This window comes from Tamandua tetradactyla, chromosome 4, assembly GCF_023851605.1.
Source record: "Tamandua tetradactyla isolate mTamTet1 chromosome 4, mTamTet1.pri, whole genome shotgun sequence".
Taxonomy (NCBI): Eukaryota; Metazoa; Chordata; class Mammalia; order Pilosa; family Myrmecophagidae; genus Tamandua; species Tamandua tetradactyla.
Window position 1 is genome coordinate 25,791,809 of NC_135330.1, and position 25,622 is coordinate 25,817,430.

The 25,622-nt window shown below is 36.4% G+C and overlaps 1 protein-coding gene across 14 annotated transcripts in view; it reads left to right on the top strand.

Annotated features, from left to right (window-relative positions):
* The window catches only part of DNM3 (dynamin 3), a 608,953-nt gene that overhangs the window by 179,294 nt on the left and 404,037 nt on the right, over window positions 1-25,622 (top strand). For all 14 annotated transcript variants that reach the window (XR_013174093.1, XR_013174092.1, XM_077156971.1 and 11 more), the window contains one exon: window positions 25,185-25,283. Coding sequence is in view for 12 of the 14 variants with exons in the window: in XM_077156971.1 (XP_077013086.1) it covers window positions 25,185-25,283 (99 nt within the window). In the remaining 2 variants the exon portion in view is untranslated. The remainder of the gene's footprint in view (window positions 1-25,184; window positions 25,284-25,622) is intronic.

The following is a 25,622-nucleotide window of genomic DNA, read 5'->3' on the forward strand; positions in this document are numbered from 1 at the left end:
AGAACCTGAACATAAATATATATATGTGTATAACATCTATTCATATTTGCTTCAAATCCATAATTTAGATCCTTTTTTGAATAGTAATAATACCTTTTTAGTGTTGTGATAATCAAAAGAGAAAATTATAAGAGTATTTTCACAAAAGTGAACATGCTATTAAAATGGAACTTGTTACTAATTGCCAGATTCTATCAGTGAGTGTGAAAGGGCACTAAAGATGTGGATTACTAAAATTGACACATTTGTTCCTTTTGCCACTGGGGGTCACTGTAAATACGTTACTTGAACAAGTTCAAAATTTCCTCAGGTTGCTTTTGTGGAGTTAAAACTTGAATGTAGAAAAAACATTATTCATGAGAAAGACTAAAAATATGTAAGAAAGCAATGCTTTCCCTGAATTTAAATAAAGTTAGTGATGTGAATTTCTATTTTCTCAGAAGTTTTCTTTACGTCAATATATGAATTAGTGTTGCATTGCTATTCAAGGTAGAAAGAAGTGTTCATTAAAATACCTTCTTAATGTTACAAAACAATTGTGTCCTCATGTCTTTCTTGTTTTAAAACTCAAAAACATTTAAGACTCGAATAATAGCTGTTTATGCAATTAAATCTTACTTCTGATATCTAATATGACCAGCTTATCTCCATTAGTATAGTACCTCTTTTAAAAGTTTCTATAAACACAAATTCTACAAGATCTCCCCCAAATATCTATCCAAATAATGTCCGTATAGTTATTCTGTGAACAGTATAAATAAAATATAGCCATTAAAAAAGAAACTCTTCTAACTTTCTGGAAAACCTTCATTTTCCCTGGCTGGATTTAAGACTACCTCCCACCCTTCCTCCCGCCCTTCTCTGCAACATTTGAGTGCTTGCTCTGTACTTTGTGTAAAATGAAACATACCTCTTCCATGGAACAAGGGTGAAGGAAGAAAGTGTACATGCAGATAGAGGTCAGTTTGTAGATAACTGGAGAGATATCTGAAGAATTTATTGCCAGTTGACTAGATTTTTTTTCTCAGTAAACGGAAAGCCTGTTTATCTGCTGAGAGAGAACTGGGGGTGGGAGTTTGGAAGGATTGGAAAGAAGACATTTGAGAAGAAAGGTATTTTTTTTTTTTTTTTAATTTGTATTGAAGGGAAAGAGTGAATGAGAAAGTAGGCAGCACTGGAGGATTCCATTGAGGCCTGAGCCCATTGTTTGAGTTCCCAGAAACACTCAGGAGCTGGGGGATTAGGAAGCAAATACTAGGATTGCTTTTGGATCAGGATTTTGCAGGATTGATTGGATGGAAAACAAAGTGGACTAAAGATTTGAGGACACTGGCAAAATAATAATTGGAAAAATGGATTATGAGCTCCTTGGGAGAAGTGAAGAAAGTGAAGTCAAAAGGACGTGTAAGTTTGGGGGAAAAATGGAATGATTCAGGAATGGGAATTCTGAATTAGATTTGAAGAGAATTGATATGTTTAGAGTAAGAGAGTAAAAGAATTGGAAGAATAGAAGTTTGTGGTTAGAGAGTAGAATTTTATAGTTTATGATTTAGAGTTGTGATTTAGGAGTAAGTCCAGGTTTTAAATATCCAGTATGTGGTCATAGGAGGAAATTGCTAAAATGGAGTTCAGGTAAAAATCATTGAGTGGAAGAGGTCAGGGAAATGAATAGCTAGAGAATTTGGATAAATCAGCCTCTTATATGTTGATGCTGCCCTTAAAAAAAAGAGAAAAGAGGAATGCCATGATACTAATAAACATTCAATAAATGTGTGTATATATGTGTATTTGTGGAGTATGAAGGGAGTACCTGAGCATTTGGTAAATGACATCAACAAAGTAGGCATTTATGGTGCTCTAACCAGATGATTTGAGGCTCAAAGGAAATATTTTTATGTGAAGGTGGAAGATTTTGATTCGGAACCACTCTGTGGAGTAAGAAAAATTTCCCTACCTTCACCCCATTTCTTCCAGCCTTCGGCTCTATAGGACTTGGAAGAATATACAGTCTCCCCCTGAAAGGCATAAAGGAGAGAACTTGGGTTTAAGTGAAGGCAAGGAGGTGAGAGCTTTTATTTAGACCAGAGTATGAATGTGTTGGAGTAATCTGGTGACAATAAAGATGGTTCCAGATGGTACAGTAGAAAGAATTGGCAGAAAGGCAGGATGAGAAGGAAGCAGGCAGCATGTTGGGATGAAAATATAAGCTGCTGTGCTAAAATGACAGAGAAACATTCTTAAGAAACTTTGCCTTAATAAGAAATTAAATTAATAATACCTTAAAATATAAAAATTACATTTTAAAACAGTACAGTCTAGTGGTTAATAACACAAATTCTGGAGTGAAACTGCTTGGGTTTGAATCCTGGTTCCACCACTTACTAGCTGTGTGATCCTGGGCAATTAACTTAATTTTTCTGTGCCTTAGTTTCCTCATCAGTAAAATAATAATAGTACCTACCTCAAAGGTTGTTATGAGATTAAATGAGTTAAATTTAATCTCATAACAATAAATGAGATTAAATGAGATAAATTATTTGTATAATACATAGAAAAGTGCCTGGCAAATGGTAAACTCTATGAAAGTCTTAGATAAGAGTAATTCCTTTCATTGGTTAAAAAGTGGGTTTGTGGTTGGTGGGTTTCAGACTTACAAAGTTATTTTTTCTACAGGAATTTCTGTTATAAAGTCTCAAAAACAGCTGTAGCATTTTCAGGGAGCATATAACCATTAACTTACATCTCATTCAGCAAAATTAACCTTGCTTTATATTCCATTCTTGCCTTTTCTTGGGGATGCCAATACTATCACTTGTACATTTATGCATTGATGATCACTATTATAATCCGTTATAATGCACAAAGCCTGAGCCACCCATTCAAAGCAATTGTGTTACCTATGCAAGTTTGTTTTGTTTTTAATCACAGTTTCTGGTAATGAAGCTGGTAGTGGTCTATATAATAATGCAAATGCAAATCGTGTTCCCTATTTAATAGGTCCCAGCAGACCAGATCCAAATTTTGCTGTGAGAGAAATTCCTCTTCAGGGGAAAACAGATGACCAGAGGAGCTTGAATTTGGTCGGGAACAAGGGTAACATTGAATGAGATCTGGTGGAGTTAATTTCACAGGATAACCAGCTGGTGCTCTGATTAAAAGAGTTTCCATGCCATTGCTTACAGAGTTATTGGATGATGTTCTGGGACAGAGCATTTTTTGGTCATTAGCAATCTGAGGTGGTTGTTTAGTATTCCAAACAGATTGCTGAGGGCTGTGTATGGAGCTTGAGTAGTTAGTATCTGTGTATTAGGGTTCTCCAGAGGAACGGAACCAACAGGAGATATATCTATAAATGAGATTTATCTATATATATGAGATATATAAAAATTCACGCAACCTTGGGGACCAAGAGTCCAAAATCTGTAGGGCAGGCTGTGAGCTAACAGCTCCAATGAAAAGTCCTCAACAAACTCCCAGAAAGGCTGACTGGCTGAAGCAGAAGGAGAGAATCTCTCTTCTGAATTCTCATTAAAAACCTTCAGGGGGTAAGATTAAGCATCACTCCCCTTAGCTGACTGCAGATATAGTCAGCTATGGATACAACCAGTGTGCTCATGATTTAAGTCCATGAAATGTCCTCACAGCAACAGATAGGCAGTGCTTGCTGACCAGACAACTGGTCACCATAACCTGGCCAAGTTGACACATGAACCTGACCATCACAGTCCACCCCTTGTCAATTTCGCAGTTATACATATCCCCTTAAACCATATTTAATTTCTAAATAGAAAACAATAACAGACACATTTTTTCCTAATAATATGCAACTGTCCTGCTTGCAATTGGAAATGCATTAAATCTCTCCAGAAGAGGTGCAATTCCTTGGATAATATTCACTCTTAAACTTGATATCCTACAACTTAATTACTATAACATGAACAATACAACTTATATCATATGATAAAGGGGCTAAAATAGAGAGGAAAACAAAGATATTTGCTTTATGTATAAATACATAGTTACTAATTACAAAGCAAGGAAGAAATATTCATACTATTGCAGTCCTTGTTTCTGTAACTGATCACATGGTGTATAGTTCATATTTATCACTACCTGCTTCCACTTCCCATTCCATGTTCCCTTTACCTTCAGCAAACACCACAGCTGGCTGTGGTTCTTTGCATGATGAGGTGGCCCAAACTTTCTTTCCTGAAATCTCTGAGCCATTGATAGACCTGCCTGTATTCAGTTGTTGCCGTTTTCCACTGACTTTAATCATAGAACATGATAGTTCTAAGAGACTCCCTAGGGGATCCCCTCTATTCCAGGAAAGCTCTTCTTTACCTCCATTGTGTAGTTACAGCCTTGTTTCCCCTTGATAGTCAAGGTCAGTCACCTCAGCCAGTAAAGTAATTCCCTTCTTTGCCTGTTGATCCATGGGCATGAGTAGCCCAAAGTGACCAGGTTGCAGTCTTAGATTCCAGTTCAATGGAATCATTGTTGTTTCTCGTGGCAGAAGCACCCCTTCTCCTGAAACAAAAAACCTGTAGAACAACAGAGCTCAAGGTTTCAGTGACAGGAAGCAAAAATTTTCCTAGTGGATCACTAGGGGTAGTATTTCCACCTCTCTATTCCTGGACCCATGAATCCTGGCTAAGGGAGAAACAGCACCATACAATGGATGCTGGTTCAGAGTATACACAACTTCTCAGAGAACATTGCCCCTGCTAGGCATGGTACTGCCACCTAGTTGGCACCTTAACTGGGTTTTCCATTCCACTATTCTGTTAACCCAGCTGCCTCTGGATGATGGAGAACATGGTATGATTAGAGAATTCCATGTGTATGTGCCCATTTCCACATTTCATTTGCTGTGAGGTCAGTTCTTTGGGCAGAAGCAAATGCTGTTTATCATGATCATAATAAAGCATTCCATAAGTTCATGGATGGTGGTTTTGTAGAAGCATTGTGTGCAGAGAAGGCAAATCCATATCCAGAGTATGCGTCTATTCCAGTTAGAACAAAGCACTCCCACTTCTATGATGGAAGTGGTCCAATGTAATCAACCAGCCACCAGGTAGCAGGCTGATCACCTCAGAGAATGGTGCCATATTGGGGGCTTAGAGTGAGTCTCTGCTGCTGGCAGAATGGGCACTCAGCAGTGGCTGTATCCAGATTGATCTTGAGGAGTGGATCAATCCCCACCATGCCCACTTTGTTCATGAACCCATTGGGCAATGACAGAAGTTGCTAGGGAAAAAGGAAAGATTGGTATCCACAGGATGGGTCATCTTATCCACTTGATTATTAAAACCTTCCTCTGCCGAAGTCACCCTGTGGTGCGCATTCACATGGGACACAAATGTCTTCATTATTTTTGCCCACTCAGAAAGGTCTAACCAAATACTTTTTCACCAGACCTCTTTGTGACTAGTCTTCCTATTATGCTTCTTCCAAGTCTCTGACTATCCAGCCAAACCATTACCAACAGCCCATGAGTCAGTATTCAAAAGCATCTCCTGCCAATTCTCCTTCTAAGCAAAATGAACAACCAGGTGCACTGCTTGAAGTTCCCCCTACTGGGAGGATTTACCCTCACCGATGTCCTTCAGGGACATCCCAGAGAGGGACTGCAGTGCTGCAGCTGTCCACTTTTGAGTAGCACTGGCATATCACGAAGAAACATCTGTAACCCAGGCCCAAATTTTCTCTTCCTCAGTCAACTGACGGTAAGGAACTCCCTAAGAGGCCATAGCTCTGGTCTGGGAAAGAGAAGGTGATGTGGGAGGAATGGGGGCCATGGGCATTTGGGCCACTTCTTCTTGTAACTTACTTGTACCTTCAAGACCCACTCTGGCCCTATCTCACATATACCCTTTAAATTTTATGATGGAGTGCCACTATAGATGCCCCACTTTATGGCTTGGTGCGTCAGACAGCAACCGGCTCATGATAGGCAACTCAGGTCTCATAATAACTTAGTGGTCCATAGTTAAGCATTCAGTGTCTACTGAGGCCCAGTAGCAGGCCAAAAGCTCAAAAGGAGAGTGGTAATCTGCAGATGTCAAAGCCTTACTGCAGAATTCTAAGGGCCTGCATTATCGTTTTCTTACAGGGGTCTGCCAAAGGCTCCAGACAGCATACCTATTTGTCACTGACACTTTCAGCACCATTGGATCTGCTAGATCATATGGTCCAAGTGGCAGAGCAGCTTGTATACCAGCCTGAACCTGTCACTGAGCCTCCTCTTGTTCAGGTCCCCACTGAAAACCAGCTGCTTTTCTGATCACTTGGTAATGGGCTGGAGTTGCACATCCGAATGAGGAATATCTTGTCTCAAAAATCCAAAGAGATCAACTATGAATTGTGCCTCTTTTTTGCTCATAGGAGGGACCAGATGCAACATCTTATCCTTCACCTTAGAAAGGGTATCTCAACATGCCCACCTAGAAGTTTCACTGAGGTGGAAGGCCCCTGTATTTTTGTTAAATTTATCTCCCATCCTCTGACATGCAAATGCTTTACCAGTAAGTCTAGAGTAGTTGTTACTTCTTACACACTAGGTTCAATCAACATGATATCATCAGTATAATGGACCAGTGTGATATCTTGTGGGAGGGATAAATGATTAAGGTCTCTGCAGACAAGGTTATGACATAGGGCTGGAGAATTGATATATCCCTGAGCTAGGACAGTGAAAGTATATTGTTGGCCTTGCCAGCTGAAAGCAAACTGTTTCTGGTGGTCCTTACATCAGCTATTGAGAAAAAAGCATTTGCTAGGTTAATAGTTGCATACCAGATACCAGGGGATGTGTTGATTTGTTCAAGGAATGATACCACATCCAGAACAACATCTGCAATTGGAGTCACCACCTGGTTGAGTTTACAATAATCCACTGTTATCCTCCAAATTCTGTCTTGCAGATCTTGTGTACTCTGTGCAGGCCAAATAAGAAAGTTGAATTGGGATGTGTTGGGAATCACCACCTATTCTAGTTTGCTAGCTGCCCGAATGCAATATACCAGAAATGGAACAACTTTTAAAGAGGGGAATTTAATAAGTTTCTAGTTAACAGTTTTTAGGCTGTGGAAATATCCCAATTGAACCAAGTCTATAGAAATGTCCAATCTAAGGCATCCAGGGAAAAATACCTTGATTCAAAAGGGCCGATGAAGTTCAGGGTTTTGCTCTTAAGTGGAAAGGCACATGGCCAACATGGTCAGGGTTTCTCTCTCGACTGGAAGGGCACATGGCAAACACGGCATCATCTGCTAGCTTCCTCTCCAGCTCTCCAGGAGACGTTTTCCTTCTTCATGTCCAGAAGTCGCTGGCTGTTGGACTCTCTTCTTCATGGTTCTGTGGCATTCTGCTCTTTTAGAATCTCATTGTTTTCTCTCTTGTTCTCTAGCTTTATCCAGAGTGCTTCTTCTTTTAAAGGATTCTGGTAAAAACCATTCAAGACCCACCTGGAATTGGTGGAGACATGTCTCCACCTAATCAGGTTTAATACCAACACTGATTGAGTCATATCTCCATGGAGATAAGCTAATTAAAGTTTCCAACATACAGTTCTGAATAGAGATTAGAAGTAATGGCTGCCTTTATAAAGTGGGATTAGGGTTAAACCATGGCTTTTTTAGGGTACATACGTCCTTTCGAACTGGTACACCACCCCTGCATCCTCTCAGTTCTTAAGAGTGGCACTAATCTCTGCAATCCCTCCAGGAATACAGTATTGCTTCTGATTCAGTATTTTGCTAGGTAGGGGAAGTTCTAGTGGCTTCCCCTTGGTCTTTCCAACCATAATAACCCTCACTACGCAGGTTAGAGAGCCAGTGTGGGGATTCTGCCAATTGCTGGTATGTCTACTTCAATCATGCGTTCTGTAACTGGGAAAGGAAATACAGAATGTGGTCCAGGGACCCTCTGGACCCACTGTGAAATGGATCTGAGCTAAAAATCCATTGATCATCCATAAGCGTCCAGTTTGGTAGGCCAGAGTAATGTTTTGGGTTCCCTGGAATTAATGTCACTTTTGAACCAGTGTCTAACAATTCCCAAAATATATGATAATTTCCTTTTCCCCAGTGTACAGTTACTCTGGCAAAAGTCCATAGGTCTCCTTGGGAAAGGTTAGGAGGAAGATTAATAGCATAAATTTGTGGTAGTATTACAGGTCCTTCCCCAAGGGTACCTGGCCTTCCCCTCATTCAAGGGACTCTGCATCTGTAAACTATCTCAAGTCTGGGAATTGATTAAGGGGCCGTGACTTTCTGTTTTGGTAATTCAAGTTAAACTTCTGTTCAGTTGACCTAGAATTCTTCTGTTTATACAGCTCAAAGAAGAATTTAGTAGAATGCCCATCAATTGTACTTCTAGGTATGCCATGATCATCTAGGCAATATCACAAGTTTCTGTGGGTCGGATTATTTTGACTGTTTCTTTGAGTCCACTGTCCATTATGGTTGCCACGCCCACCTTGTCTATGCCGATTAACTGTCACCACATGTTTCTGCCAACTCGGGATCCTATCATCACCATTGTGTTTAAGGATTCCAGCTTAGTGGCAGCAGTTCCTACAGTAATATCTGACCTACAGAGAAGGGCCGCTACAGAGTTCTTCAGGGATAATGGAGCTAATCTCATGAATTTATTTCTCAAGGTTCTGATAAAAGGTATATCCTCTGGACATTCCTGGTGTGTGTGAGCAGACATTCCATGATAAATCTACCATAACTTTCCAATATCTCTAAGCCTATGGATCCCCTCATCTACATTATACCAGGACAGCTGTGGCATTTCAACCTCAGGTAATGTTGGCCCCCTTTTGATCCATGTTTCAGCCAACTACCTGAACAAACTGTTAACATCCTTTCTCATGCCATAACATTGAATGGAGAATCTCTGCTTAGTGGGCCTATATCAATAAATTCAGCCTGATCCAGTTTTATATTCCTTCCACCATTATCCCACACCCTTAACTTCCATTCCCACACATAGTCCCCTGTCTATATAGATTGGAAAACTCTTTTTTTTTTTTAATTTTAGAGTATACTATTCCTCCTCATGGGTGATATTTTATACCTCACCTTTTAGGGCCTGTTTGGACTTTAGTCTAGTTATAGGTCTTGAAGAAAAGAGGGGTGGTGGGGGGTGAGTCATGAAGAGAATTAGAAGTGTCTTTCAAGCCAATAACCTCAGGGAATTCCTTTGCAGTTTCATCTGGTGAAACAGGATTAATTGTTCCAGACAGAGGAGCAAGGGCTGTTTCCCCATGGGAGGTAATTATGTGCCTCTCAGTCACTGAAGGGTTAATCTCTTCAGGTGGAGGTTGCATGGCCAGCTTATCAGAGCAGACTGGAGGTCAGGAAGGTCTTTCCTCAGGGCAGGCTGGAAGTGGGGCAGCTATGTCCTTAGAGCAGACCATTACAGATTTATCTAGAAAAGACTCAGCACAATCTAGGGTTTCAATGTCTCCACAGCAGTCATAATCAATCTATATGTCACCATCCCATTTTTCAGGATCCCACTCCTTTCCAATCAATGCAATCACTTTAACAGCAGATATCCGGCAAGGTTGAGATTTCAGTTTATGTTGTAAATCTGCTACTCTGACAATGAGACTCTGAGGTTTATTTTCAGAGATCTCAAGTCTGTGGCTACAGAAATTAAGATTTTCCTTCAGGACTCTCATAGAAAGTTTTGCATATTTCATATGGTGCTTAAGCTGCAAATTTAAAACCTTTCAGCCAATCCTTTTTTTATAACTGTATCCAGCATATCTAGGAACAACCAGCCAACATCATTATATCTTTTAACTCCAAAAAAATTCTTTTAAAGTGTCGAAAATACTTTTACCCAGAGCCTTGCTTCATAAAAGCATACAATTAGCAGAGTCAAATGGTGATTTGTATGTCTCTCTTGCCACCTCACCCCATGGACTATCAGTGCCATCTTGGTTATTGGAAATGGAGTCATTAGCATCTTTGAATCTAATTAGATTAGAAAACTAACTATAAAAACCCATTTTTAAGATCTGGTTTCTCAAGAACCACTCCCAGTACCAAGCTGTATTAGTCAGGGTTCTCTAGAGAAATAGAACCAACAGGAGATATCCGTAAATATGATATTTATAAAAGTGTCTCACACAACCATGGGGACATAAGAATCCAAAATCTGTAGGGCAGGCCATGAGCTGGCAGCTTCAATGAAGATCCTCAGTGAACTCCCAGGAGAGGCTTGCTGCTGAAGCAAAAAGAGAGATTCTCCTTAAAAACCTTCAGGTGATTAGATTAAGCATCACTCATTGTAGGAGACACTCCCCTTAGCTGACTGCAGATGTTATCAGCTATGGATGCAACCAATGTGCTCATGAGTTAAGTCCATGAAATGTCCTCACAGCAACAGATAGGCCAGTGTTTGCTTGACCAGACAACTGGATACCATCATCTTGTCAAGTTGACACATGAACCTGACCATCACGATGTGCAATAAAGTCTCCTGTATGAGAAAGGTAAGTGTGGGAAATAAATAATAGTCCCAGGCCTGCAGTAATGATGGACTTCTATTGAGCAGACATTGTGAAGATTCTTACTCCAGCAGTAAAAGATTATACCCTAATTGTGTTTTCTGTGAGGAACTCTCTATTCTGTTGTCTGTTGTTCTCTCTGAGATCTACCGTCTCCACTTCTTCCTTGTCCGTTCTTTTCAGTGACCACATCTGAAGTGGAAATTGGGTATTATGATCTTGGTGAGAAATGCACAGTTTTTACAACCTATGTTTTTCCTTGTAAAAACTTGAGGACAAAAATGTTGTTTCAAGGCTCAAATAATCAAAAGGCTTTTTTTTTTTTGGCAAGGCTGTTTGCTTTTTTTGGGAGCAGTGTTTCTTTAAAAACTTAATAAACTTCTCAACTATCTTGCTTGTAATTAATTAATGTACAAATAACTACATCCAAAGCCTTTCCTATTCACAGGTCTTAAATCTGTTTTATTTCTTTGATCTCTTGCCACCAACACTTTCCCCACATGCCTTCACTCTTTCAGATTATTTTGGTTAGCTTGGGGCTAGCTACCTGAGGCAGTAGACATGGAAAGGGAGGTACCTATTTTACATGTAAAATTTGATAGTTTTTGACAAATATATGTACCCAAGTAACCATTACCACAAGGAAGATATAGAATATTTCCATCACCCAAAAAATCGTTCCTTTAATATAAAGGATAATATAGAATATTATATATAAAGGAAAATATAGAATAAATATATATTAATATATATGATACATAATAATATTAATATAATATTAGCAATGTAAATGTATAAATTTATATATAGATGAATTTATTTCTGGACTCTTATATTCTATATTCTATATTCTGGACTCTATTCTGTTTCATTGCTCTGTATGTCTATCTTTGTACAAGTACCCTATTACTGTGGCTTTATGGTAAGCCTTGAAATCAGATAATGCACACTTTTTTTCACCATTACCCTGGCTGTTATAGATATAACAATTTGCATACAAATTTTTAAGTTAGCATGTCAGTTTCCACAAAAATTTCCTGGAATTTTGTTTGGAATTACATTAAATGTTTAGCCTGTGCTGTCCAATATGTTAGCCACTAACCGCATGAGTCTATTTATATTTAAATTAATTACAATTAAACAGACTTTTAAAGAATAAGTACCTCAGTCTTACCATATTTCAAGTACTTAATAGCCTCATGTGGATAATGGCTTCTATATCGAACAGCTCAGATATAGAATGTTTTCATCACTGCAGTAAGGTCTATTGGCCAATGCTGCTAAAGACCAATTTGGAGAGAATTAACTTAACAATATTGAGTATTCCAGTCAATGAACAAGGTATTTTTCTCCATTGATTTAGATCCTCTCTACAGTGTATTGTAATTTTCAGCTTACATGTCTTGCACATATTTTTGTTAAATGTGTCCTATGTATTTGTATTCTACATGTGTAATAAACTTCATAATACATGGCCCTTATTTTTGCTTTAAATAGTCAATTATGTAATAAAATACTAAAAAAAGAGAAATTTTCTATACTTAAATATAAATAATGGTATATTTACCATTTCCAGAGCTTATTATTTCTCTATGTAGATCTGGGTTTCCATCTAGTATAATTTCCTTCAGCCTGAGAAACTTTCCTTAACATTTCTTGTCGTTCAGGTCTTCTGGCAACAGAAGATTTGTTTATTTGAAAAGCCATCACTTTGCCTTCATTTTTGAAAGAATATTTTCTAGAACACTAAGTGACAGTCTTTTCTTTTAGCACTTTAAAGATGTCATTCTTCTTTCTTCTTGCTTTCATTGTTTCTGATGAGAAGCATACATTTTTTATTTTATACCTCTTGCATTTTTCCCCTCTGACTGCTTTTATGATTTTCTGTTTATCACCTGTATTCAGAAATGTAACTATGGTAGGCCTAGGTATGGTTTTCTTTGTTTTCTTGGATTTCTTTGAACTTCTTGGATCTGTGGGTTTATAATTTTCATCAAATTCGAAAAAATTTTCAGCCTTTACTTCTTCAGATATCATCCTTTTTATCTCCTCTTTATGCTCATGTTTTCCTTTATATTCTTGAGTATTTTGAACATATTTATAAAAATTGTTTTAATGTCCTTTTTGTGAATTCCATTGTTTCGATATGAGATTTTGTTGACAATGTTTTTCCTTGATTATAGGCCATATTTTTCTTCTTCTTGTGTCTAGTAATTTTTATTTGAATGCTGAATATTTTGAATTTTACTTTGTTGAATGCTGCATTTTATTGTATCCTTTAAGAATGTGTGGGACATTTTATGTGTGTTGCAGGTAGTTATATTACTTTCAGATCCATTTGTGTTGTTTTTAACTTGATTTGGACTTTTTAAAGGGTAGGTGTGCAGTAGCCTTTATTGAGTTTGACCCTTCTGGAATCTCTATTAAATGTCTCTGTGTTCAACAAGGTCTTTTTATACTAACTGGTGGGAACTTAAATCATTACCATCTCTATATGAATTCTGGCCATCATTTGGTTTAGAGTGCCCAGGAAGTTGATTTTTCCTAGTGTTGGGGAGTTTTATCTTACACACACATGCATGTATTCAAAGAAGGACTCAACGGCACATTAGTGGAGATCTTTCTTTTCATAGCTCTCTTTTATCTGGTACACTTTCTTGCCAGCTATCTTGGCCTCCTTAAACTCCAATCTCTGTCATCTCAACTAAGCAAGATTTCTGGGATTTCTTTGGATTTTTCCCCCTGGCGCTGTAGTCCAAAAATTGTCTCTAGGCAGAAAATGGGGTAATTGAATGGCTTACCTTGTTTGTTTCTCTTCTCTCAGGTATCAGAGTCCTGGCAACCTGTTATTTAATGTCTGAAAAGAGTTGCTTTATATATTTTATCCAGCTTTTTTTTTTTTTTTGGTAGTTTACAACAGCAAGGTATGTTTAAATTCTGTTACTCTCTCATAGCTAGAAGCAGAACTTACTGAGCCCCTTTGTTTAACGAAAGTTCTTAACGGACCTTTTTTATTTTTGTCAAAGCCTTTTGGTCTCTTTTGCTATTGTTTGAGATACAAGAGTGGTGTTGAGTTTTCAACAGTGAAAAGCCTAAAATTTCCTGACTCCCTAATCTCTTATTTCTGCTTGCAAAATGATAAATTTCTTATGAGAACGTATCCCTTTTTAAAATGCCTTGCTTTGACCAGTAAGAATAATCAAGGAAAATTAACATTTTGCCTTTTTTCCAACAGTTTTTCCTTTCATCAGGCACTTAGTTTGCCTTATAAGTTATTATTCACAGCAGGTTTACAATCTCCATCTTTCCAACCTGCAATATTTGTTTCCTTGCCACCTGCATACTAAGTCAGTTTTTTTGTTATGGCAGCTCTCTACTTCAAAGCACCAGTTTTTGTACAGATTTTTGTACTAAAATATAATAAGACTCAAACATGTAATGCCTTAAACAGAAGAAATGCCAGTCCTGGGTGGATGTTAAGGTTGGTATGATGTTTCCCCTCTATAACGTCATTCAGAGACCCAGGATTCTTCCATCTTGTCACCCTTAGGGAATTTGGCACTTGTTATGGTTAGCATCCAGCAAGTGGAAGTGGATAGAGCCAGAGGAAGCATATATATCATAGACCCAGCCTAGAAGGGGCGCATATCACTTCTACTCACATCCCACTGGCTAGAACTCAATCACAGGAAGATTGTAAGGGAGATTATAACTCAATTGTGAAGGAGACTTGGATATGTGTTCTAGCTGTGGGCTGGGGAAAAAGAGGAAAATGGATTAGGTGGACACAGCAGAGAATGTGTTTAAGCACTTGTGGATTCTTTTTCTTTCTTTTTTTTTTTATTTCAGGCTTAGACTGTTCTGTAATGCAGATTCTCAGTGAAAGAACCATGTTATACTTAAGGATTTTTTTATTTTTTAATCTTCAGAGTATTTCTTTTTTTCTTTTCCTCCATTCTATCTTCATTTTCTTCTTTCTCCCTCTCTTCCTCCTCTCCCTACCTTCCATAAATATTAATTGTTTTGAATACTTTGCTATGCTCTGAGCATATATTTGTGGGCAAGATAGAGTTTCTGATGCCATAGAGTCAATAATTTTATATTTTCTATTTATTTACTTAATATTTTACCTAGTATCAATTGCAATAATATTACTTGATGGTTTAAAAAATGAACACTGTGTTATTCAGAATTGTTAGAAGTAAAAAGAAAATAATGTTCATGGAAAAATTACAGGAAAAAAAGATGAAACTATTCCCATTCATCACTGATTGCTTTCAGAAATAAAATATTCCATAATCTTTGCCAAATAGAAAAAACAACATTTACTTCAATCTTCCCCCGATGAAATCCCACCAAAATCTGAAACAAAAAAATGCATTAACTGAAGGGCATCTAATTTCCTAAGTCTGTTTTCAATTTTGCTGTATACATTTTTATATGAATTCTTCACTGATTTTTTTTGACTGCTGTTGTTTCAGAATATACAGTGTCCCAGATTACTTTTCTGGCAACTATTAATGTGGTTCGTGGTTTGGTTTTGTCCCATTTCTTAATTAGATGAAACAAAACACTACTTATGATTTAGTTGCATATATATATCGAAGAAATGAAAGTATTCTTACAGGAAAATCACTGTGCTTACAATGGACCTAGTAGCATAGTGGAATGGTGTCATATTTCTTCTTTTGAATTTTGTTATCCTACAAAAAATAAATATGCTTATATATTTCATTCATTTATTCATTTTATAAATAAAAATTCATTGAGTTCCTATTCTGCGTTTGGTACCTATGTCAATTGTTTGGAATATATAGATAAAACATACTCTCTGTCCTTGAAGAAATCATAGCCCAATTCATTAAATAGACAAATAAGCAGACTCTCAGTGTAGTATAAGAGCTACAATTTCAGTTTTCACTGGGTGGTTTAAGGGCACAAAGAAAGGGCTAACTTAGACTTGTGGGGGCCTGATTAAGGACCTGTAGGTAAGGCCTGCAAGAAAATTTGAGGGACAAGTAGGAGTTGGCTAAGCAAAGAAAAGAAGGGAAGGATATTTAGGGCTGAGAGGTTATAGTATTATGAAGGTGAGCAGGTAAGAAGCCTGGTCTCATGAGGAACTGCAAGTTGTTTAGTTTGACTGTAGCTTAGGATGGGAGTAGTAAAGGGGTAGTGGTGAGAAACAAGGCTGGTCAGGCCATCACAGCTGTCATACTGTGATGGTTTTATGTCATCACAAAAAAACTATTGATGGTTTTATTGAATGGTTTTATGAACCAAGTATTTTGTGTGAATTCTATTGTTTAATTTAAAACAGCCCTATGACATACATTTATTATCTTACCCATTTTACTGATAAGTTGGGGTGAATGTATAATTTATTCTTCAAACTGGATATCTTTTGAGAGTGAAAGAAATGTTATTTAATGATTAACCTAGGACAACAAATATAAACCATGATGTATGGTTATCTATGGATGAGGTTACCCCTACTGATGAGGAAACAGTCATAGAGCTAATAAGGAGTGTAGGTGAGGTTGTATCAAGAATGAAGTTTTGTACTTTCAAAATGGATTTTCCATAGGTCTCTAAGTACTTTTTTTCTTTATTATAGAAGTTGTACATTTAAAGAACAATCATGCATAAAATACAGGACTCCCACATACTACCCTATTATAAACACCATGCATTGGTATGGAACAGATGATGGCATGTTTTTGGAATTGTACTGTTAACTATAGCCTATGGCTTACTTAGGGTTCATGGTGTAAGGTAGTTCCATGTGGATTTTTTATTTTTGTTTTTATTTTGTTACCATATATACAGCCTAACATATTTCCTTTTAAACGCATGCAGAATTCTCACCATTGAGCATGATGCTGGCTATGGGTTTTTCATATATGCCTTTTACCATGTTGAGGAAATTACCTTTGATTCCTACATTTTGAAGTGTTATTATCAGAAAAGGATGTTGAATTTTGTTGGATATTTTTTGAGCATCAATTGAGATGATCATATGATTTTTCTCTTTCAATTTATTTATGTGCTGTATTTGCTTTAATCTTTATTTCTCTTCTATTTGCTTTGCTATTAGTTTGCTGTTCTTTCTCAAGATCCTCCAGGTGAGCAGTTAAGTCCTCAAGTTTTGCTCTTTCTTCTTTTAAAATATAGGTATTTAAGTCAATAAATTTCCCTCTCAGCACAGCCTTTCCTGCATCCAATGAATTCTTATATGTTGTATTCTTGTTTTCATTCGTCTCCAGATAGCTACTGATTTCTCTTGCAATTTTTTCTTTGACTCACTCACTGTTTGAGAGTGTGTTATTTAATCTCCATATATTTGTGAAAGTTCTTTTTTGGTAGTTATTGATTTCCAGCTACATTCCATTTGAATCAGAGAAAGTACTTTGAATAATTTCAATGTTTTAAAATTTATAAAATGTTTTGTGCCCCCACATATGATCTATCCTGGAGAATGTTCCATGAACACTAGAGAAGAATATATATCCTGGTGTTTTGGGGTGTAATGACCTATATATGTCTGTTAGGTCTAAGTCATTTATCAAATTGTATAAGTTCTCTGTTTCCTTATTAATCCTCTGGCTGGGTGTTCTGTCTATAGAGGAGAGTGGTGTATTGAAGTCTCCTACTATTATTGCTGAAATGTCTGTGGTTCCCTTCAGTTTTGCCAATGTTAGCCTCATGAACTTTGGAGCTCCTTAATTGGGAGCATAAACATTTATGATTGTTATTTCTTCTTGGTGAATTGTCCCTTTTACTAATATATAGTGTTCTTCTTTGTCTCTTATGATGTCTTTATATTTAAAGTCTAATCTGTCTGCTATAATTAGTATAGCTACTCCTGCTTTCTTTTGGTTACAGCTTGCATGAAACATCTTTTTCCGTCTATTCACTTCTAATCTATTTGTATCCTTGTGTCTAAGATGAGTCTCTTGTAAGCAGCATATAGATAGATTATAGTTCTTAAATCATTCTGTCAACCTGTGCCTTTTAATTGGTAGGTTTAGTCCATTAGCTTTTTTTTTTAACATGGGCAGACACCAGGAACTGAACCTGGGTCTCCAGCATGGCAGGCAAGAATTCTGCCACTGAGCCACCATTGCCCAGTCCATTAGCTTTTAAAGTTATTACTGTAAAGACAGTTTTTGAATCCATCATATTATCCCTTGGATTTTATTTCTCAGATCTATATATTCTTTCCCCTCTTTCTCTTTTTACCATTTAGGTTACCCTCACTGATACTCTTCAATTCTGTACCCTCCTCCAGACTTCCCTCTCCTATCATTTTTTTTTTTCAACCTGCAGTGCTCCCTTTAATATTTCTTGTAGAGCTGGTCTCTTGTCAACATATTCTCTCAGCCTTTGTCTGTGAAAATTTTAATCTCTCCCTCCATTTTGAAGGACAGTTTGACTCGGTGAAGAATTCTTGGCTGGAAGTCTTTGTCTTTCAGATCTTAAATATATTTACCACTGCCTTCTAGGCTCTATAGTGCCAGTTGAGTAGTCCAAAGTCAGTCTGATGTTGTTTCCCTTGTATGTAGTAGATTGTTTTACTGTTGCTGCTTTCAGGATTTTCTGCTTCTCAACATTTGACAGACTGATTAGTATGTGTCTTGGGGTAGGCCTATTTGAATTTATTCTGTTTGGAGTTTGTTGGCCTTCTTTGATTTGCAGATTTATGTAAAGGTTGAAAAGTTTTCCCCCAGTATATGCTGCACTAATCTTCATAGCCCTTTACTCTTCTCTTCTCCTTTTGGGACACCAGTGATTCTTACATTTGTGCACTTTGTTTTGTCCATCATTTCCCTGAGATCCAATTCAAAGTTTTCCATCTTTTTTGTCATTTGGTCTTTTGGTTGTTCAAAATCAGTTGTCCTGTCCTCTTGTTCACTTATTCATTCTTCTGCCTCTTCATATCTGCTCTTGTGTGTCTCTAGCATATTTTAAATTTTGTCTACAACAGCTTTAATCTCTGTGATATCTATTTTTTCTCTATTTATTCTTTAAAATTCCTCTTTATCCTCCTTAGTGTCTTAGTTTTATCTCCTTTACATCATTAGCCATCTCACTGATTTTCCTTAGTAAAATTATATGAGTGTCTTTGATTAGTTGTTCCAAATTCTATGTCTCCTCTAGTGTTTTAATTTAGTCATTGGACTGACATAAATTCTGCATTTTCATGTGGTTAGCAATCTTCTGTTATCTTCACAGCATATAAATATCTTGATAGGGTTACTTTGGATGTTGATTTTCTTCAGTAGTCTAAAGCTTTGTATTTATGGGACAGGTATGGAGCAGGATGCAGTTCATGGGTAGGTTCACAACAGTCCAGTAATGGGTTGCGATGTAGGTATATGTATGGGTCAGGGACTCTATGTTGGTGTTTCCTTGTCCCTGTCTTCCTGTCCATGCACTTCTCATGGCTCTGGGCCTCCAGCTGGAAATGGACATGCTAGGCTGTATTAAGTAGCTGGCCAATCTCTGGTTCTCTGGGTCTCAATTCTGCTTTTTCAACCAGGGTGTATAGGACCCTCCCAGGGTCACTTACACCCTGGAATCACTCTCCCAATCTGTTTTTTGCCCCTTCTCTAGCCATTCTTTGTAGCAGGGGAGAACTTGACTTATTCTATTCCACCATCTTCCTGAAAGTCTGCCATCTTCTTTTTCTCTATAGCATTTTTATTCTTACCGTTTCTAATCTCCATGCCCAGAAAAAAAGAAATCTAAACCACACTTCGCCATATCTTTCTGTGCCTAACTGTTCCCCATAATTGCTATAGGTGGTTGGGCCTTAGAGCAGGCATAGACAGAAAGGTATCAAGCTTTTTGAATTTGGATTTGAAAGTTTTAGGTGAGGGTCATGGAATTTGGAGAATTCCTATGCCCTTCTTTTAACTATTTCCAATTATTAGATTTATTTTACTAAAAGATGGGACCAGGTCCATTGGAAAAGGTTTTTGCTTTTTTCAGAGGTAGCCCTTTGGCAGTTTTCTGCTGCCTTAAGGAAATTCCAGGGATGGTTTCTTTCTAATGTCCAGATTTGTTAACAGTAATTACAAGACTAAGGTTTTGAATCTTGCTGTTCAGAGAGGTTTTTTTCCCCCTCTTTTACTTCAGAAGTGCCAATGTATATATTTATGTCAGACACTTAATTATCTCTAAGCATTCAAATAGGGCTCTTTATGAATTTTCTTTTTAATTTGCTATTGCCATCTGGAGGTTTAAGAATATACATTGAAAATTCATAAAACTAAAATAGAAAATTAGTTATGCAAAAAAATAGTAAAACAGAAATACTTTTGAGAGAGACAAATGAAAGATTGAATATATTATCTCATCCCATTGCTACCTTTTTTTTGGAGAACAATTCTGATTGTAATATCTTTATCTTTAACTATAATGGTAGTATTTTCATTTTAAACTATATTGAGGCCAGATTTATGCTACAGAAATAAAACCTTTTTTATAGACTCATAATCAAAATCTTTTCAATTTTCAATACCACCCAAAGGTTCCCTTTTTAAAAGAATTTCCATAATCAGTAACCAGTTAGGAACAATTGACTAATACAAATACAGGAACACACCAATTAACAACGAGACTGAACACACCAGCTAAAAAACGGGCATTAAATGCTTAACACACTGATTAACAGTTAAAGAACATCAACTCTTGCTATACACAGGTAACATACCAGCTAGCATTTAAACAGACCTACTTAACTTCCTTAAATATCAATTAATTATTGGATTACTCATGTTTTAGGAGTATAGTTGAAAGAAAAATTTAGGTCTGTACCTCAAACCCTGTACAAAACATACACTGAACGCATCAATTAGCCATTAAACCGACATGAAACACTTATCACACCAATTTCACAATTAACAATACCTAGGCAACATACTGGCTAACACTTAAATTTAATTTCATTAAACACCAGTTAATTGTTGGATTATGTCAAGGTTTCAAACCCAGTATGGTATGGTACCCAAAATCTGCAAGTGTAGAGGTCAGAGCAAAGGGAATCATTCTGGAAGTGTGACCCTGGCCTATTTCAAGAATACTTGAACCTCCTGTTTACTCCCTGATCCACTTTTACCCTGATGACCCACTCAGCCATTCAGACACAGTCAATTATTGGATTATGTCAGGACTTCAAACCTTGTATAGTGTGGTACCCAACATTAGAAGGTGTAGAGGTTAGAGCAAAGGGGATCATTCTGGAAGCAGGACCCAGGCCTAGGTCAAAGGGACTCAAACTGCCTATTTACTCCCTAATCCACTTTTACCCTGATGACCTACTCACCCAGTCAGATGTCCAGACATGGAACTGGAAACCATTTCTCTCTTTGAAGCTTTTTAAGGTGCCAAAAGTCTTTGGAGTGTCAGCAGAACAGAGAAACCCGGTTGCCAAGCCTCTAGACTAAATTCAGTCCAGTGGCCGCAAAAGGCTTGGTTACTCTGCTTACCTGCTCTGCTGAGGCTCCAGAGATTTGGACATTCATGCTAGAAGGTTACCAAATTGTTACTGGACAAAGGCTGTTGGTTCTTTTGCCCGACATTCTCAATAACCAATTCCTGAGACAACAGGGTTTCAAAGACAGAGCTTATTACTACGTGTGTAGGAGGAGAGCAGATGGCCTTTTGGCCTAAAATCTACCTCCCCTGTTCTTTATTATTTTTATGCAGGCCTTTAGATTCACAGTGGAGTGCTTTGTAATGCAACCTTTGAAATCTCTTCCGACAATGGCTTTTTGAGGTCTTTTAATGCCGGAGTCCATTGATTATTTAAGGTGCTTATTTTATAACTAAATGTGAAAAAAATTATTTCCCTTGCTACTTCTGATTCACTACCAGCATAGACTCATCTGTCTTTTCAGAAATAAGGGAATAGTAAGAATATACTTTTTTTCCCATTCAATTCAGTTTTTATTGTATAGTATAAAATATATACAAAGCAAAGAAATAAAAAAGCAATAGTTTTCAAAGCACTCTTCAACAAGTAGTTACAAGACAGATCCCAGAGTTTGTCATGGGCCACCATATTGCTATCTCAGATATTTCCTTCTAGTTGCTCCAGAACACTGGAGACTAGAAGAAATATATATATATATATATATATATATATATATATGCAAACTTTTTTATTGTATAGTATAGAATATATACAAAGCAAAGAAATAAAAAAGCAATAGTTTTCAAAGCACTCTTCAACAAGTGGATACAGGACAGATCCCAGAGTTTGTCATGGACTACCATACAATCCTCTCATATTTTTCCTTCTAGCTGCTTCAGAATATATCAGGCTACAGGGCTTAAAGGAATGTACTTTTAAAATTAAACTTTTATTAAAATGTAAATGCATGTAGTTAAGTCAATCCCAAAGGCTTATAATGAAAACTATCATTCTCTTGTCCCACCCCTCCTGACTTCTTTATTGATTTCCAGAAGCTACCATTTTTAAGTCTTTTAGCTATTTCTTTTGATATTTACTTCCATATATCTAAGACACCTCCTTATTACTACTATTTCTTGATTTTTTACTTTTAGAAATTCTCTTTTAAAAAAATATTTTTATTGAGATATCTTCATGCACCTTACAGTCCATCCAAAGTATACAAACATTGGCTCACAATATCATCACATAATTGTGTATTCATCACTGATCATTTTTAGAACATTTGCACCATTCCAGAAAAAGAAGTAGAAGAAAAAAGAAAACCCCCTTCCTCTCATTGACCGCTATTATTTCAATCTACCCGTTTTTTTTACCCCTCATCCACCTATTATTTTATTTTTTGTCCTTATTCCCTTACTCATCTGTTCATACCCTGAATAAAAGGACTATCAGTCACAAAATTTTCACAATCACACAGTCACACTATAAAATCTATATAGTTATACAATCATCTTCAAGAATTAAGGCTATTGGAATGCTAGAAATTCTCTTTTGATTTCCTACTGTGTGGAGAAATATTTAGCTTCCTTAGATCCCTCTCCTATACCCAAATGTAATTACATGCACATATATACACTTACTTTGCCTTATTTTACTAATATAATTATATAATCATATTTTGATAATTGACTGCTTATGATTCTGAAATATTCACAACTAAGCAGTAGGGCAGATTGTGATTAGTTTTCCTCTTGCATGTTATTGTCTTCTGAAATTGATAATTGTCTCTTCTTTTTGTTTGTTTGTATAGTCTTCTGTATACCTATTACTAAATTCCCAAACTCTCCTACAGTAATACAGATTTTTCAATACCTACCAAAACAGTAGGCATTAGGTATTCTATTTCAATCTTTTATTTCTCTTCAGGAAGCTGCATTCTATCATTACAGTAGATATTGATTGCTCTCTTGGCCTTATATTGAGATCTATACTATCTTGAAAATTCCTTCCTTGGTTATATTTGACTCTGTTTTCTGGATCTCATGTCTTGTTCTTTGTTGGTTTGTTATTTATTTGGTGGAATACATCCTCCAGTAGTGTCCTAAAAAAAGAGAAAATGAAGGTAAACTATTTAGAGGTTTTGCAAGTCCGAAAATGTCTTTTTCTACTGTCACATTTATTGACAGTTTAGAATTCTAGGTTAGGAATTATTTTTCTCATAGAATTTTGAAGACATTGCTCTATTGTCTTTTAGTTTCCCGTTTTTGCTGCTGGGAAGGCTGATGTTATAATACCTCCCATTCCTTTTTTGATCATTTTCTTTGTTTTCTGGTGCATTTAGAATCTTATTTCTTCCCAGTATTTTGAAAACTTATACTGATGTACCATGTTGTGTGGGTGTTTTCATAAACTATTGTGCACTTTGTGGGTCCATTCAATCTATAAATGCATATCTTTCATTTAGAGAAATTTTCTTGAATAGCATCACATTCCTCCTAAACTGTTTTCTCTTTTCTTTCTTTCTGGAACTCCAGTTATTCAGATATTGAATCCTGTGAATCAGTGATCTAGTTCTTTAAAAAATTTTCCTCTCCCATTTTCTACCTTTTCTTTTTCTGCTGCTTTCTGAAAGGGTTTCACAACTTTGTCTTTCAATCATTCCATATTTTTGTTTCTGTTCTCATGTTCTTTAATTATTGAAAATTCTTTTCTTCTCACTTCTTTTTATGGCATTCTGTTCTTGTTTCATGAATATAATGACTTCTCCTTTGTCTCTGAAGATCTTAATAAAAATAAAGTTTTCTTTTCTATTTTGCATTATCCTTGTTTTCCTCATATTTCTGTTTCATGCCATTTATTTTCACCTCATATTTGAAGCTCTTTTTGGTTGTTTATTCATATTTAAAAGTGAAATATTAGCAGATGACTGGAGGCTCCATGCTTGACTTATTGAGTAGTCGGCTTTACAGCAGGGCAATAGCAAATCTGATCCTGAGCCTTTCTGAGATGCTGTAAATGTAAATTATCCAGTGTCTAGGTCTCTCATATAGCAGGTTTTCTTGGATGCAGTTTTCCTCTTTTTCTGATCTGTCAAGGTAGTTGGCAGTCATCCTTTTGGATTTCCAGTTCCTTAATTTTTCCACAATACACTTCATTCTCTTTGACCCTATTAGTTTTAAAATTATTTTCTGTGAGAAACATTATATTAGTTAAAAGCATGGATTTTGGAGCCAGACTGTCTGTACTACTTACTTGGGTAAGTTATTTAACCTCTTTCTGCCTTAGTTTCTTTATCTTCAAAAAAACAGTAGCTGAACTATTTTTAAGATTAAATGATTTATAACATGTAATGCACTTACAATTGTAACTTGTTTAATACATATTAGCCATTGTTACTTTAGAATAGTTTCATGTAGTAGGTAGTACATGCATGTGTTTGAGTAACCATATTTGACTGGATGTTAAGAAATACATTTAACATTATGAATCACTAGGCAAGAACTGCCCATTTCATCTAATGAAGGAAGCAAACAACAAATACAGTGTACCTGACCTGCTAAATAAAATTATTAAGTTCTTACACTATTATTGAAGTGAACATTGGAGATGAGTAATTCCAACTCTTTATTTTACAGATGAGTAAAACTGAGACCCAGATAAATAAGTGACTTGCATTGGACTGTAATCTAAGCCTTTTAATTCCTCATTCATTCTTCTTTGTATTAAATCATATTTCCTTTGCTAAGTAACAGTGAGTGCTGTGAGACTTGTAAGTTTATTTTTGGTGAAGATACTATCTTAAACCTAATTTTCTTCATAATTCTTGGCTTCTCCATTCTCTCTTTTTCTTGTTCTCATGCAAAGCCTATCTGTTCTTTTGTTTTCAATAATGCAATACATAAAAATTTAAAGCATCCATTATATGTGGAATACTTGGGAGGACAATTAAATGGTAAAATACCCATTTATGTATTATAAAAAATAAATTCATATTTTTAGAAGTATTTTGATTAATATAGCTATCTTTTCTTCCTTCTCTGGATTGAAAGTAATCTCATGGTTGCTAATTTGGAAATTCCTCATCACATCAAAATTCACCAGACTGGGGTAGAAAACTAAGAAACAAGAAAAGGACCAGGAATATGTGTCTTTACATTTAGTATTGAAATATTATGTCTTTAAGGTTTTCTAGTATTCTGAAAATTGTTTAACGTTGGTTTGTTTATGATGCAGGTCTGAGAACCATTGGAGTCATCACCAAACTGGATCTTATGGATGAAGGAACAGATGCCAGGGATGTTCTAGAGAACAAATTGCTGCCTCTTCGCAGGGGTAATGTACTGGTGGTCGATACAAGACTTCCTTTGATGATATGGCAGAGAAACAGTTGGGAAGCCAATGGGAGGTTTGGCTTCAATGCCTCTTCAGTTGCAAGGAATGGATTTATAATTAGTTGTACTTTTTAATGGAATGGCATAAGATAACACTGTTCCCAAATGATGTATTAAAATTATCCAAGTAGAAAACTATTCCTTAAAATACAGGATTAAGAAAACAGGGAAAGGAGGAGGTTTGAAGAGAGGGTATACATATTCATGACAGACTGCATAAATTTATACTTTGCTGTTTTAAGTATGATTTATTTATTTACCTGCTATATGACAAAAATGC